Below are 16,745 nucleotides of genomic sequence, written 5' to 3' on the forward strand. Positions count from 1 at the left end.
AAAGAATGAAAAATAGGTCATTTTTGGCCATTTTTGGGCAAAAAGCATGGACTATAGCCCATGGTTTTGATCGATTTTGGGTCATTTTCACACCTTTACTAAAAATTTGCATTATTCATGAAGGATGTAAAATAGGTCATTTTGGTCAATTTTTAGCGAAAAAGCATGGACTATAGCCCATGGTTTTGATCGATTTTGGGTCATTTTCACACCTTTACTAAAATTTGCATTATTCATGAAGAATCAAAATAAAGTCATTTTTGGCCATTTTTGGCCAAAAAGCATGGACTATAGCCCATGGTTTTGATCGATTTTGGGTCATTTTCACACCTTTACTAAAAATTTGCATTATTGATGAAGGATGTAAAATAGGTCATTTTAACCCTAATTCCAAATCGATCAGCCCAAAGATGGTTTTAGAGCTCGATCCTTGAGTTGGATAAGCTAAGAGTTTTTTTTTTTTTTTGCACTGACTTTGATCAGCACAGAGGTTGTTTCATGGTTCTATCAGTGAGTTAGCCATGCCTTGACTTAGATCAGCCAAGAGGTTGTTTCAGGGTTCTATCAGTGAGTTAGCCATGCGTTGACTTAGATCAGCCCAGAGGTTGTTTCATGGTTCTATCAGTGAGTTAGCCATGCGTTGACTTAGATCAGCCCAGAGGTTGTTACAGGGTTCTATCAGTGAGTTAGCCGTACCCTGACTTAGATTAGCCCAGAGGTTGTTCTATGGTTCTATCTGTGAGTTAGCCGTGCCCTGTGAGTTAGCCGTGCCGTACGTTTATGTTAGCGAGCAAGGACGTTTGCGGTAATTGTGTTCGGCATTTCATGAAAACAACTTACCTTTATGTATCACACGCTCTTGTTCAGTGAAGACAATTTACAATCTAGATGGGAACAATTTACCTCTAGATGGGAACGATATTTTTCTCGCTACAAATCATCTCAATATTGTAAATTTAAAATAATGACAACTCCTCTCTCGCTCCCCAACCCCCCATCCATGCCTTTTTTCTCTCTCTATAGCTCTCTCTCTCTCTCTCTCTCTCTATCTATCTCTTTCTCTCAAGCCAGACAAAATGCATGCCTTAACTACAAGAAATTCTTCGCTAGTAAAGTCTTGTTTCATGGGCGTTGTCTGACGAGAGCAATAGAATACAAACAACATAGAATACGTACATTATGACCTGCACTCAAGGTCGTTTCTTTTTACATTTATTGATTTTATGGTCAGTATTAAGTGGCGCCTTCATCCGATGTAGTTTAGCAGGACATTATCGAAGCACTTAACGCATCTTAATAGACACCATGACGCTAGAATTTTCATTCATGCATCTTTGTGCAATATACTTACCGACAAGTTAAAAACCGCCTAGAAAAGGATGCTATATCTCACCACACATTAGAAAGGCATTCACAATTGAATTCTTACACCAATTTAAGCAATTTTACCATTAATTTATCCTACACGTTATTAGCATAGTTTCTGAACTACACCTTTGCCTCGAGACTTTGTGTTATTGTATTATATATTTGTATTTCCATTAACTATTAGGTTATTATTAATACAGCTAGTCTCAGGGTTGATTCCTCTGTTCGTCTTTTCTGTCCAATATTTATCACTGCAAATGTACATTTTATTCTTCGCCGGTGTAATCTGGTTCTCCGGCCTCGTCGCGTAACCATCTTACCTGGTTTCAATTTGTTTATATCTACCTATATTTAATATATATTTAATATATATTCATTTATGTAATTTCATTAATCCTATGCCATCGCACAATGGACTTTTCTTTACTTCTCGTCATTTCATACCAATGCTTCAACTCCTCTTCACTACTGAAGTTCTGTCCCAGAGCCAATTGCCCGATTTTCAATTTTCGTCCCAGAGTCTTACTAACGCTAGTGACGGTGATAAGAACAGTGACAGAGTTGAGCTCTTGTTCAGGGACATGGAATAAAAACATTTCATTGTATTCTGGATCCACCATGTGACGTCGAGGAGTAGTCCTACCTTTACTAATCAACTCACCATTGCTTCCAATAAGCCGTACACTAACAAACATCTCTTTAGCCTTGGAATCCGTCAACATACCAAGATTCCTAGTCTTGATGACCTCTAGTAGCAGTTTACCTGTTAGTCTTCGATATTCAAGGGATATGAGGATTTCAGGTCGGTCTTCTTCTGATATAGCTAACTCGCCTTCATACATGATAGCTCCAGAGGCACCTTCAGGGACATAAGATCCAGGGGGCTGGAGATCCACTGATGTAGGGACCATTTCAGTATCAAGATTAATGCTCCTGAGTCGTAATACTCCCTCACCTAATAAGTGCCTTGCACCCATGGAACCATGCTCGTATAATCGAAATCTCAAAGACATTTCCTTGATCTTGTCTCGTGGATACAAATAAATAGCGACGGGTTCGTTAAAATCCTTTGGTCTTGCGCGGAAGCTCTGTCGTTTCCCAGGCAACAGCATAACGCTGACCTCTAGCAACTGCTGATCACGCTGTTGGTATGGCGGGAATTCCATTTTTGATATCGTGACAGATAGCTTCGAGGTGTGGCACGTGAAGTCAAGGATGATGTTCAACTTGCCCACACCTCGTATATGACTATCCGATATACTCTCAGAAGCAGAACTACTACTCGAAAAATGTCGTGTAGGGGTTTGCGATCTACTGGGGGATTCAGGATTCCTGTGTCTCATGAAAGAAACGCCTGGTAGCTCGTTCCTTCTCGTCCCACGTGATAAGATGGTTTCGTCATCTGAATACGTCTCTCCTGCACTTCTAGTCGATGCCCTATGTGAGGCAGTCCGTCCATTCGGTAGAGAGCTGCTACTAGCCCCTAAATTAGCTCCAGAAGTAGCCAATGTATAACGTCTTCGAAACGGCTGTGGACTTCTGGGAACTTGGAGTTTTGAAGATATTTCGTTTCGTTTGCTAATTGGGAATGTGCCCTGCCTGTTCCTCGAGATGCCGAGCTCCCCGGCAAAGTCACTAGCATCTCGTGGATCATCATAGTAATCATCTCTATCTGTGGTTGGTTCTGTTTCGGAGTGAGGAGTTGTGTCTGTTGACGTTGTTGTTACACTATGATAAAAACAACGTTGTGTGAGACGATACCAAAAACACAGCCGATAACTATTTACTATTCATATCATTATACACTTCAAACGCTAGACTTTTTCTTCGTAAATAAAGCTTAAAAGATCGAAAAAGATTTAAATCACTTAAAGACACCAGCATGTCTTCGAAGATCAAAACTAGAAACAAAAACGTATCTCATTTATTCTAATTCCCATCAAGAATTAGTCCTTTTTTCGCGAGCAAATTCCCGAAAACTAAGATCCAAGAGATTTACATATATAATATAAAAGAATACTCGGGTTATTCAATTACACTTACAAGGATATACAAAACTATGAATACGTAATTTACTCTCCATCTGGCCGCTCTAACACCTTAAAGACTTGAAACGTGAACGCCACATTAGATTTTAGATAAATCTGACGTTCGCTTCGAAAGTACATAAAAGTCCTAGAAAAATATCTAGTTTCACGAACGACAAATTAAAGAGTAAAATGGAAAAATTGACTTAACGAGTAGGCAAAGAAAAAACAGCTGGATCGAAATGCAAAAGATTCTTATTGAAAAGTTTCTCTGTGATCTTTATTGCATAGGTTTGAACAAAAAAGTCAAATGAATAATTCATATGATGCCAAACGAATGCTCTGTAGCTTCTTTCAGGTTTGCATTAAGGATTTAGTTGTTTAGGTCGTTATTCAAAGAAAAACTACGTCTTTTGTATTATTCTTTGTGATATTGAACCCAAAATAAAGCAGTTCAAGACAGAATAACAAGGAATTAAAGTAAAAATCATAGAAAATAAAATACATTTATAGAATACATCATAATGTCACTCCCTACTCACTGATCAGCGTTGGCTTGCGATGTAGTCGTTCCTTCAGCGTCTGGGTTGATAATACTTCGAAAAAACCCTCCGATCTTAGCTGTAAAATCCATCCTAGTCTTACGGCGTAGCTAGAAACAAAGTCTCTTTTAGCGTTCCCATGGAGTCGCCTCGGTTCTTCGGATCCTTGACCAGCGAGACTGTCAAAAAATGAATTTTATTTCAATTAGATTGAGGCACGCTATAGAGTGTGTGTTTGAAAGTAAAGGTAGTCTATACTATAGGTTACTGGTTACAAAATATACTACACGACAGTAAACCTCGTAGTAAAAAATAATCAAATATTTGAAAATATTAAACGAAGGAAGACGCCGAACTGGAATCAAAACATTTGATCGTATTGTCATTCCAAAAAAGATCTCAATAAATGATTACACCTTAGCTTTAAAGATTTTCACAAGGCCTAAACTGAATAGGAAGAAAAATGAACGTACTAAGATGTGACTGCTTGGATTCTGTATAATGGGAAAGAGTATTTCTTGGAATTCGCTTGACCAAAGTAATTGAATTATAGAAATTCATTCCACATTATTCCAGAGACGAATATAAATTGCTAGTAGTGGAAGCTTAACTTACTATGGATGTTGAACGCAGACTCAATCGAACGAGCTTGATCAGTAGACACCAAATCGAGCTGCGATGATCGCGATGATCTCTCCCCGTAAAGGGAGGTTACGAAAAAAACGAGTAATTCTCTCCCAAAGGGATTTTTTGTTGATTCAAAGCGCTAATACAGGCAGGAACAGACTAAGAACAATTAATTATCTGCCTAGCTAGCTTCTTGCTGACCGAAGGCACCTGCAAAACAGGGCTCGGTGTATTTACATATATTGTGTGTCGTCACATTTGACTTGATTCAAGAGCGCACATTTGGTCAAACCATGAAAGCGGCCATCGCATTGCGTAAGCATACTCACCATTTGCTCCCAGATTCTCTTGAAAATCCAAAAAAGCCGGATTTCTGGTAATTCTTTTACCGACGCGCGGTGTTTTTAAAAAATGCCGATCGCTTCGACACGTTTACCGCGAGTAGAAAAATATTTATTACTTATGAACATGAATCATATCGTCATTTGTTCATGTTTATGCAAGTTCTCCTAAATATACCATTTCTAGTTGATGCTGTTCACTTATTAATATCGAGGCTAAAGTGAGTTGAATTTGTGCTCTTCCTTTCGTCTTACGAGATCACTTTTCCAAGCATGATTCTCTGAATGTTTTCAATGGTCTTTTTTTTTTGATAGATTTATCCTACTTAGACAAAGCTTTCTCCTTGTATAAGTATTCCACGAGAAAGATGACATCTGGAACAAATATGAATTAATGAATTAACTCGAGGTATAGTTTTTATAAGCTATACCTGAGTCTCTGTTGTAGAATCGTCGTTGCCGTAGGAACGGGGAGATGCTGTGTTGTTAACAATGACTCGTAAATTGACTTATAATGAGAAGTTTTTGAACTGGGTTAGGATTTTGAATTTCTGCTGAAATGTTTCGTAGACGTTCAGAGTTTTCAGGTTATTTTCGCTCGTAGGATTGTTATTTTATGAATCATTTGATTATTTCATGCCTTTCTTTTATTGCAATCATTTATTCCTTCATTCCTGATAAATTAATGTATTGTTCACTCTATTCATCCATCCATCTATCCATGCATTCATATTTCATTCGTTCAAATAATATATTAAGAATTCATTCATTTACTCATATCGATTTATTTCATTTTATTGAATCCCTCACTCTCATACATACATACATACATTCATCTATTTATTTATTTCTTTATCAACTCTTTCACTCTCGAGTATCACCATTCTTTCTTCTATCTTCATACTTTCTTGCTGTTTTATTTCTCTCTTTCTTGTTCTTTCCTTTGGGTAGCGGCATCAAATGTGGCAGGAATTATGGATCACTTCAACTCTAACCGCTTATTCATTCATTCATTCATTTAGTTTCATTATATCATCATTATAACGAGCTGGCTGCCAGCCATACCAATCCATCCTTCTAGAATAACTATTAATCATTCTTGTCACACACTAAAATAATTCCATTCTCGCTGATTCGAGTTTGCATTTTTATCAAAACCAAGAAAAATACCTTCAGATATTCTTGCTAGTGTAAAGCAATTCCTTGTAGTTATCTTTGAGCTAGGAACTGGATGATGCTATTTTACTATGGAATGAATAACACACGAGAAAAAAGTTAAATTCGTTATTAAGAATAAGTGTTAATTTTGATGGAGCCAAGGTTAATTACTAACTTATAATAATAATAATAATAATAATAATAATAATAATATTTATTTAGACACGATATTGATATTACAGCTCTGCTGATGTGGTCGTGTGGTCATCACTGATTATGGTTGAAATGATATATATTATACATGTTACAGTTATTTCAGAAGATAGATAAAACAAAACAAAATTAAAATCATAAGTTGATTTAAAATATGGAAATGAAAATAAATGATAATAATTGGAAATATTATTTACGATATTATGAACGGTGTTATTTACATATACACATGTATACGTTTACATAAGAATCATATTGTAAGTAACATGAATATGTAAGTGTATTTCCAGCCTAAAACAGATTACAAATGTTCTGTACGAGTGTCTATCGGACACAAGAATGGATCGTCTTAATTTATGGACTTATTATTCTCAGCTTGATCACTTGACAGACCCCCGCCAAACAAGTTTTACAATCCATGGGATATGTGCTCCAATCATCTAGACAAGGTGGTTTATTAACTTCAATGGATCGACTAAAAATTCATGATTTTTTGGCAGAAATAGAGAGAGAGAGAGAGAGAGAGAGAGAGAGAGAGAGAGAGAGAGAGAGAGAGAGAGAGTACGTTAATTGAATTGCAAATTTGTCAGATATTAAGGGGAACTTCAAGAAAAACCCGCTCAAAATTTAATTCAGCTCGGAAACTTCACTGGAATAATCTTTAAGGTTCTAATGTAATAATTCCTGGTTAAAGAGTTTTCTTTTTCTTGAAAATCAACATGTGAGTTGAGTGTTGTATATCGTTAATATAGAATGTATTAGTAATGTGTGTGGAAGGAACCTCTCGTAAGAGCCAGGTATGGGGAGTGGTGATTGTAAAATATATAAGTTCTTGTTATCACATTTGGAGTATTAAATGTTTACGAATTGCAAAAATACTTATAAAGAAATGTTGAGTTGAGTAAATTATGTCAATGACCCCTTTGATTAAAGATTCGCAAACATATGAGAGGCGAGTAGTGCGATACCGTCACGCTACCCGACATTTGAGACAGGTGTAATATAATGGAAGGAAGTCCGGTCACGCTGAAGACCATGGGTGATCGACAATTTGCTAAATGCATTGACTTCTAGACATCCGTGAATTAGAATAAAACAAACAAAAAGAAGAAGAAGAAGAAGAAAACCAATAGGAATTATTGCACGATTGAAGAATCGGAAAAGCTGATATCAAAGATGAAAAACAGTGTAGATGAAGATGAAGATAACGGTCAAATAGCATGCCCAATACTTGGTGTTCTTGAATGATTCATTCAACAGAACACAACAGAGTCTGCAAAGAACTGAGTTTATCTAGCGGTTGATTATGATGGTAAGACTATGGGAGACGCCTTTCTAACATTTCAGGGTATACAATAGAGTTGTTGTTGTTGTTGTTGCTTTTGTTGTTCTTGTATAAGTGATATCTGTCACTTTTCGTTTCTTCTCTTCATTTTTCTTTGTTTTTCTGGGTTTTTTTCCTTCCCTATTCATTTTCCATTTTTTCATTTTTCATTATTCACTATTCATTACTCTTTCTTTCTTTCATTCCCTCTTCGTTTCTTTGCCTGTTTTCTTGCTGAATAATCTTTTTTTTATCCACAATTTCTTTTCTTGTTCTTCTGGCTTTTTCAATCATTATCTCTTATTTCTTTTCTATATTCTCCCGTGTTGTGTAGTTGGTTCACCAACGGATCGCGTTAGTCCTTCTGTTTTTCAATATATATTTCCTACAAACAGTCTTTTTTATTACGAACCAACGCGAACGCGTTTTACCCATACCTACTGTCTTAGAAATGAGACTTAAAAGAGACCTAGAATTTCTAAAACAAACAACTTAAATATCCGAACTAAAAAATACCTCAAATCAAAAGAATTTTTATCTCAAAGAAATTAAGAAATAGAAAACATCAAAAGGAAAAACTCAAGACCGCACGGCAGACGAATTCATTTATAGATAGAAGTGTTTTGGTTCACGTTAGGTATTTATTGAGCTCTACTCAATAACATTGAAATCCTCCGCAGCAAATTGACGAACTGCTGTGAGGGAAATTGGTTTTTTTCTCAGTTTTGATGAATTTATTAACGAGAAAGCAAAATGAACACTATAGCATTGCATACACAACATAATAAACTAGTCAAAACATGAAGTCCTTGGGAGAGATAGAGCTGTTATTAGGTTAGCTTGAATTAAGACACGAGAGAGAGCGAGAAGGAATAGTTGAGTCAATTCTTACTTTGCATTTGTGACGTAATCTGGTGCCGATAGAAATATCCGTCTGCTACGAGAGTAAGACACTTAAATATTACCATATATAGACCGTTCTAAACACACAGCTCACTATAACAAGCCCTCTAGAAGATTCTACAAAGAAAAGCCGGGAGCAAGCTAAAATAAAGCAATATTTTAAAAAGAGTTTGCAGCGAGACGCGAAATAAGGGAGGCCGTAAATAAAAAGAGCTCAAAAGATCGATAACCATGTTCTAGACTGAGTCTAGAAATACTGAATAGAGTAGATATCAATTATTTGACCCTAACACACTTAATAATTGAGGTATAACGAGAAAAACGATAATAGTCTATGGAGCATGCGTAGCCGGCAATAACCGCAGGTCTAACCCGAAGAAAGCATGCATATGATGGGTGTACAAACACAATGTATAGCATGGTCCAAGCGTACCTCGCTCTGATATTTTGTCAGTGGCGTGAATGAAGAAAAAAATGGATTGGAAAAAAACGCTCAATTGTTTTTGTATGGGGCGTCTGTTTTGGGAGAAGCTGCAAACACAATGCGCCCACTGCGCATGCCCTCAGCGTCTTATCAGTTCATTCTCATTCCCAGTACTTTTCTATTTCTTTTCTTTCCAAAGAAAGTAGATACCAGAGTGAGATGTACAGATTACGATAAAACTAAAATCCAGGGAGCCATTTTCCAGGCATGTTTTCCCCATGATACCATTGTCAGGTCATGTATTTATAGTAGAACCGTTCACCTGGTTTTCATTGAACTCTTACCACGTCCAGTTATCACCACAATCTTATCGTATTCTAACATAATTATCCACATTTATCGCGAAAACTATTCAGTCTTACCTACTTCTAATGTTTCTTTGTCTTGTGTAACGGAATGAAAGATCTCGTTGAAGATTCAAGCTGTTGATAAATGGATAGACGCTAGATTAATCACCTGATATATGTATCAGACTGACACATTCGCAACGAACTAGAAGCCTAAGACAATCTCTAAAACTCATGGTCTTGTGTGAACAAGTAGAGTTGCTGTTCGATTGTCTCCTGTGCTAAGAGGGTTGTTCTCAGGTTTTCCTCCGGTTTTCCTCTCTCCACAAAAATAAGTTTCTAAATTCCAATTAAATTCGGTTGCATCGAAGAGGAGCCACTCTGTGGATCATTCGGGTCATTACCCATTTATCTATCTAATTTTACTCACATTTTGATTTTTACTCAAACTGCTATCTTCTTCATCCTTACCTCTAGTAATTTTCCTGTGGATGATATTGTTTTATCTTCCATCAAGCGTGCAGCTCTTCTTTGTGACACAGATGTTTATGAATCTTTGATGCTGGTTATCGTAAGACCGTCCACAAATTTCCAGCGTATGGGCGAGACTGTTATAAATGAAGTTTAATTTGTCCAATATATTGATTTGAACTCAATTGACATCACAGTCACTTCGCATCCAATATAACCTCTTGTATTTGGTAGCTTTTCTCTTGACAAGGAGGCAAAACTCGATCATAGGCCAAATGTAGTAATGCGGGAAGCTGTCAGAGAACTGCTTTAAAGTGACGTGCAATCAATTCCTGATCAATTAAAAACTTAAGGGCTGTTTGATAGCAATAATCTAAATGGGTTTGATGTGCTTTGATGTTGGTCCGTCTGTAGAGCAGGGTTTTAATCAATCTGAGACGTCAGAGTCGCAAAACACTCTGGCAAGAACACTGCACAATACCACACACTTCATCCGTTCCGTTCCGTTCCGTTCCGTTCCGTTCCGTTCCGTTCCGTTCCGTTCTGTTCTGTTCTGTTCTGTTCTGTTCTGTTCTGTTCTGTTCTGTTCTGTTCTGTTCTGTTCTGTTCTGTTCTGTTCTGTTCTGTTCTGTTCTGTTCTGTTCTGTTCTGTTCTGTTCTGTTCTGTTCTGTTCTGTTCTGTTCTGTTCTGTGCTTTTTCTAACCATTTAACAATGATAATCCCAGTATAACCAGCCAAACATGTATTAATTATTTTAAGAAGATCCATAAAGTCCAAATCATGCAGAGCACTCGTTATTCTACCGTAGCCTCAAGCGTTGTATTTAATCAACAGTCTAACGGCTATTAGGACTCCATTATCAATTTTTTATTACTATTTTTTTCTGTCTAGGAATTTTTCAATAAAAAAAGTAAAAAATATTTCATCTGTAAAAATACGACCGGTCGCTAAATAGAGGTTTCCCGGTTAAGAGATGACCGCTTCATAGAAGTCGTACTCGATATCGTCATTTGTGCCAGGAAACCCAAGCACGCCGACTGAAAAACAAACACTTGAGAAACAAAGACAGCCGTTTTGTGTGTGTGTTTACTGACGAACGTTGTGTTCAGTTAGCTGTGCAGCTGTAGCCAGATCAGGGAGACACGTGTTGGGTAACACTCAATATCCATAAAAAGATTGCAAGTTTACCAAGACGATCATCCTTGTAAAAGGGAAACACAAAAGTGTTACAGTTTTACGGAAAATAGCTGAAGAGTAAAAGAGTCAAAGGAAAAGGATAGGAAATGAAAGGGGCGAGAAGAAAAAAAGAAGGAAAGAGAGAAAGAAAGAAAGAAGGCAAGAAAAGAAGGAAAGAAAGAAAGAAAAAAGAAAAATACGAAGAGAAAGAAGAAAACACACTAAGCCACGACCTCATCACAACTCTCTTCTCATCAGGGAAACTAATAGAGTCAAAAAAGAGGCCAAAAAAGAAAAGTTGATAGTTATTCATATTTTTAGCGAAAATGAAAGTACATAAATAAGATCTAAATAAATCATGCTGTTTCCAATTAAATCTAAAACTCAAAGATTTATTCTGTAGCTATATTCCTTTGCATAAATTAAAATGGAAAAGTGTATTTCAGAAACAATACTGAGCCATACTTATTAATAACATACAGTACTTCTAAAATTCTCAAACGTTTTAAGAGTTTTTTCTTAACTTTGTTTCCAAGAGATATGAAACAATGAATAGTGACAGCCACTATTGACATTACTTATAGTGATAAAGCAAACACAAGACTGGAATGTTATTTGACGAGTGGGCGATTCGTTTATTGCCATAGCACATAGTGCGAAGGAAATTGTAAAGTTTTGTTTTTGCTTTGAGCTTAACCTTGAACATGAAGACTAGAGGTTATTGAAGTACCACTACGATCAAATTTATGACTTGTTTGTGTGTGTGCATGTGTGTGTGCCTGGATTGAAAGACCTTTGATAGTAAAGTAAAGTATCACTTTTTAATGTGTGTTGTCGCGGGTTTTTACAACGTCTTATCTATTTAAAAAACTAAAAGATTGAACATAGTTGGAATTTCTCAAGAGAACCAAGTTTTTTTGAAAATTTTACATCACAGTAGATTCATTGAAAATTTAATGAAAACTGTTCAATTACTTACTCGTGGGCACATATTTGTTTAAATTCTCAACTTAGTAAAAAAGAAAGCAAATTCCCATCCACGCATCGAAAAAATGCGTGAATGAACAAAACTTTTGATATATCGAGAAAAAATTCTCTAAATGTGACAATGATTTGATGTAAGTAGTATGTCTTTTATTTTTGAGCAGTTTAGAATGATAATGTTGACATAAAATTAAGTATTATTTTACTGATTTCCTAGCAAAGCGCCCAACACTCGAGACAATTAATCCCTAAAAACACTCACAAATCCTGTAGTCCAAAATGTCTGCTGTGTGACTGATATTACTCCTCTATTTACACAACCACGCTATATTTTTTCTTGGAGCCATTTTTCTTGACGCTTTACCACCTTTGCTTTTTAGTTTTCATGTTGTTTTTCTATCATTTCTATGTCTTTTAGTACATAAAAAAAAGCTAACACAAAAATATTGGATTACTATTTCTGGCTGCTGACACTCAGATCCTTGACAGTTTTGCATAGTCATAAAGTCTGAACTCATTTTGAAAGTTTCCCTTAGAAATGTTCAGACGAAATTTAAAATATATGGTTTCTTTTGGAGAACTTACTTTTAAAACGATTTATTTGGCAAATCAAAGACGCATAATAAACCAATTATTTATGGCAAGGTTTTCATGCAGTTGTTTCTGAATATTTGCGTCTCTAAACAGGATAAATATGTGGCGTGATAGGTGATTGGATTTAGCCGGATTTTCCTAAAAATAATTTCAGAATAAATAACTACCCCGTCGAGCGTAAATGATTCCATACAATGTAGAATGAAATTTTAACCTTTTGATCTGCCCAACCTGCTTTGATTTCTATGAAATACGAGTGGTTTTCAGGTGGCTGGTTTGTGATGAATGAGAAAAGATGAATAATCTTATATTTTGCTCAAAGGGACGCTCCTCAGAAAACAGTAATTCTCCAAATTATTGATTAAGATCCTCTCATTTTTGAATTGAAAGTACAATAAAGGACTATACGGTGTTTTAGCATTTAACTATAACTATTTACCACAGAGTTAGGAGACTAAGAGAGCGACACGTGTTAAATATTTCATTTTGGATGTTGTGATTGACACCAGTCTAGTACCACTGCAGGTGAATAGCTTACTCGCGCATGCGTGGAGAAGATCAGGAAATTATTAACGTACACAGCTGACACAGTGAAAATCCTCGTATAATGGTTCTCGCTTAGGTTTTAAAGAACAAGAACTTATTCAACCGTGTTTTATGGCCGTGTATTTGCAATTCCTCGACGCGGTTGGAGTTATCAGCGAAATTCGACGACGTTCGTTAAGACAATGAAAAGAGCAGCACATAACTCGAAGAAAAACGTATTTAAAAAACGCCTACGAGACAACTGAACAATTAGGCAATCATAATCAAGATTTGCCCTTATAATACTTCAAACTCAGACAAGAATTTCCCTACAAACGGTTAATCTAGGACAATAGAAATAAGTGGACGACTATGGCAGGGATTCTTCGACGTGTTTTTCGTAGAAAGAGAGACAATCAAGTAAATAGTCATTGTGGTAGTGAATTATCTACTTGTCTATCAACATGGGATTTGACATCGCTGGGTATTGGAGCCACTTTAGGTGCAGGCACGTATGTAGTGACTGGACAAGTAGCTGCAAGTATCGCGGGCCCGGCTGTGGTCATATCTTTCTCAATAGCAGCATTTGCGTCCATTCTTTCGGGTCTTTGTTATGCTGAATTTGGTGCCCGCGTACCTAAAACTACTGGGTCAGCGTACGCATACAGTTATCACACTGTAGGTGAGATATGGGCGTTCTTCATTGGCTGGAACTTGATTCTAGAATACATGATTGGGACAGCGGCTGATGCTCGAGCGTTGAGCGGATGTTTCGATTTTGTCATTGGTTACGCCATAAGGAACTTCACCATTACAAACATCGGAGAGATCCATAGTGATTGGTTGAGCAGCTACCCGGATGTGATGTCATTTGGGGTGACGATAATAGTAACACTAGTACTCGCTGCAGGAGTCAAGCAGTCTTCTTCTTTCACCACGTTATTCAACATCTTGAACATCCTGGTTGTGCTATTCATCATAGTCTGTGGACTGTTCTTCGTCGACATCAAGAACTGGACAGGAGGCCGCGGCTTCTTCCCGTTTGGTGGTTCTGGCGTACTCAGCGGTGCGGCAACATGTTTCTACGCATTTGTGGGGTTTGACATCATAGCTACTACAGGAGAAGAGGCGAAGAATGCTCCTAAGTCTATTCCCATCGCTATCGTGGTATCTTTAATCGTGGTATTCGTATGCTACTTCGGTGTGTCATCTGTATTGACTCTCATGGTTCCTTTTGATCAACTCGACAAGATATCTCCTATACCCAATGCATTTGCGCAAGTGGGAGTACCCGCTGCCCAGTACATCATAGGAATTGGCGCCGTGTGTGGTCTTGCAGCGAGTCTCCTAGGCTCATTATTTCCTCTTCCAAGAATCATTTATTCAATGTCTGTAGATGGTCTTCTATTTAGGTGCTTATCAAAAGTGAATCCTCGTACAGAGATCCCTGTAATTGCTACCATCTATCCTGGGATCATTACCGCAGTCTTCGCCTTGCTTTTCGACCTGAAGGAACTCGTTGAGATGATGTCTATAGGGACGTTATTAGCATACACCCTAGTGTCCCTCTGTGTTTTGATACTACGTTACCAGCCCCCAGTAGATATTGATCCTGAAGAATCGTACCTTTTCAACGACTTCAACAACCACCTCGCCTTTGGAGATGTGACAGAAGATTTTGATGAATTCGAGTACGAGTTAGTTAAAGAAGGAGAAAAACTGATGGCTCAAGACTTAGATACGAGTGAAGATGACTTCTTGAAAGATAAAAAACATCTTCAAAATAAACGAAGAAAAGGAAGCACCCAGAACAAACCACCAAGAACTAGCACCAGGCTACCAACCAAAGAAAGCGGCCGGCTAGTCACTTGGGCAGTCACGTCATTATTCGTCTGGTTCTTTGGCTTCTGTAGTCTAACCATTTTCGGCATTGATCAGATTCTCAAGTATAACATCCCTGTTCTAGGGCTGACAGTTTTGTTTGGTGTTCTGAGCTTCGTGTCCATTGGGGTCATCGTGTCACAGCCTCAGAATCCAACGCGTATTTCCTTCAAGGCTCCCTTGGTGCCTGGGCTGCCTATTCTCTCCATATTCTTCAATGTGTTTTTGATGTTGAAATTGTCTCGCTTGACTTGGATTCGTTTTGGCGTGTGGATGGCACTTGGTAAGTACTGAAGGAATTACTGCAAGTCTCTCTTACTACTTAGTCTGCACTGTAGGGCGTCCAATCTGCTGGGAAAGTTCCAAGTTAAACGTGTCAACTCGTTTAGGGATGGGCGTGGCGCTTATGAGCCTAGTGATAGGGTTGATCCATGCTGTCAACTCTACCCATTGAAGGCTGAGCGCTAGAGTTTATTCGGTCTCTTTCTTGATTCGAGCGTTTTTTTCTGTGTTCTCTGTTTTAATTTTTCTCATTTGTGGAACAGTCAACACATTTAGATCAGCCCAGAGGTACGATTTTCGCCTACAACTATCGTATACAACACGCTCGCTTCTGTTGTAGGCGATTTGTAGGCTTGATTTACACGTTACGACTCGAGTTGTAGGATGGCTCGAGCGTGTTGTATACGATAGTTGTAGGCGAAAATCGTACCGTCTAAACCGGCCTTTTGATCAGCGCAGATGTTGTTTCAGGATTCAAATATAAGTGACGTTTGTATTTCTAGGTTCTTTACTGTATTTCGGTTATGGCATATGGAACAGCAAGGAAGGAATCATGCAAGCCAAGGAAAAACAAAACGAAAAACAGCCTCTCCTGAGCGACACGTTGGATGAAGTAGACATCCAGTATGACATGGAGATCATCCCTGCACACAGGGACGACTGGGATAGGGACTCCTTGGACGAGGAGAAGTTCGAAGCTGTATGAATCTCCTCAATAACCATGCAAGTGAGGTACCTCCTAAGAAATAAGCATCCCGTTAACCGGGGGGGGGGGGGGGAGTAGCATTACGCAAATACCCCTACCCCTATGGGGAACATACGATAAACAGTGTTCGCTACACTATTTTGTAGGCATTAAATATATTATCTTTACGAGAGTGGTCAAGTAAAGTTTATACTATGTAGGGATAGTCTAAACTTTCAGAGGAAGGGTTTGCTATGGTAATAGAAATTGGAATGAAAATGGAAAAACGAATGGGAATAAAAATGAGAAATAAATGGAAATAAGGATTGCGCATTAGAATGACCATTAATAGGATTGAAAACTTTGGGGGGGGGGGGGGGGGGGGGAGATGTCATGTCAGGTATAGAATTGAATATTTTACATTTGCGAAGAGAATTTTTAATACAAGGGACGTGAAACTAGAATTGAGGCAGTAAGATGTCCGATAATTTGACATTAAAGCAGAAATCATTAAAATTAATCGCAAATAACAAAACGCCTAAGATTTAAAATATGGCCATTTGAAAAGCTATTTACCCTTATTAAGCTAAGGATTCAATTAGGGTTAATAACCTATAGATAAATAAGAAGTTAAATTACCTCAAAAACTACAAAAAAGCGGAAGGATTTGCTGAAAGTGTCAAAGATTAGGAAACAATTTATATTCAATTTCCTTCGCTCAAAAAATTTAAAATAATTTTATCAAAACAAATGGGGAATTAGAAATCATTTTTGACATCTTATTCAAGAGGTATTTTAACATCTTGTCACTCAAGTTATATATCAATAATTTTTGAATTGAATACAATAATCTTGATTGGGATTTCTGCCGG

General features: G+C 37.4%; 2 protein-coding genes across 3 annotated transcripts; one reads left to right on the top strand and one right to left on the bottom strand.

Moving 5' to 3' along the window:
* Positions 1-1,169: 1,169 nt before the first annotated feature.
* LOC116287217 (synaptotagmin-16) lies at positions 1,170-5,258 on the bottom strand. Of its 2 annotated transcripts, none has more exons than XM_031693865.2 (3): positions 4,894-5,258; positions 3,938-4,116; positions 1,170-3,096 (listed from the first exon to the last, which is right to left on the bottom strand). In XM_031693865.2, exons 2-3 carry the CDS (start codon positions 4,027-4,029, stop codon positions 1,746-1,748), a joined length of 1,443 nt encoding a protein of 480 aa, XP_031549725.2. In that variant the 5' UTR covers positions 4,030-4,116; positions 4,894-5,258; the 3' UTR covers positions 1,170-1,745. The 2 variants fall into 2 exon arrangements, with proteins under 2 accessions (XP_031549725.2, XP_031549723.2); XM_031693863.2 differs by lacking the exon at positions 4,894-5,258 and adding an exon at positions 4,553-4,780.
* Positions 5,259-12,914: 7,656 nt separating this feature from the next.
* LOC116287218 (high affinity cationic amino acid transporter 1-like) lies at positions 12,915-16,220 on the top strand. Its single transcript, XM_031693866.2, has 2 exons — positions 12,915-15,189; positions 15,692-16,220. The coding sequence occupies exons 1-2, from the start codon at positions 13,398-13,400 to the stop codon at positions 15,892-15,894; spliced, it is 1,995 nt and encodes a 664-aa protein (XP_031549726.2). The 5' UTR covers positions 12,915-13,397; the 3' UTR covers positions 15,895-16,220.
* Positions 16,221-16,745: the final 525 nt, after the last annotated feature.

The sequence above is a fragment of the Actinia tenebrosa genome, unplaced genomic scaffold, assembly GCF_029948245.1.
Source record: "Actinia tenebrosa isolate PJP-AT-01 unplaced genomic scaffold, QUT_ActTen_1.0 PGA_scaffold14__42_contigs__length_11649687, whole genome shotgun sequence".
Taxonomy (NCBI): domain Eukaryota; kingdom Metazoa; phylum Cnidaria; class Anthozoa; order Actiniaria; family Actiniidae; genus Actinia; species Actinia tenebrosa.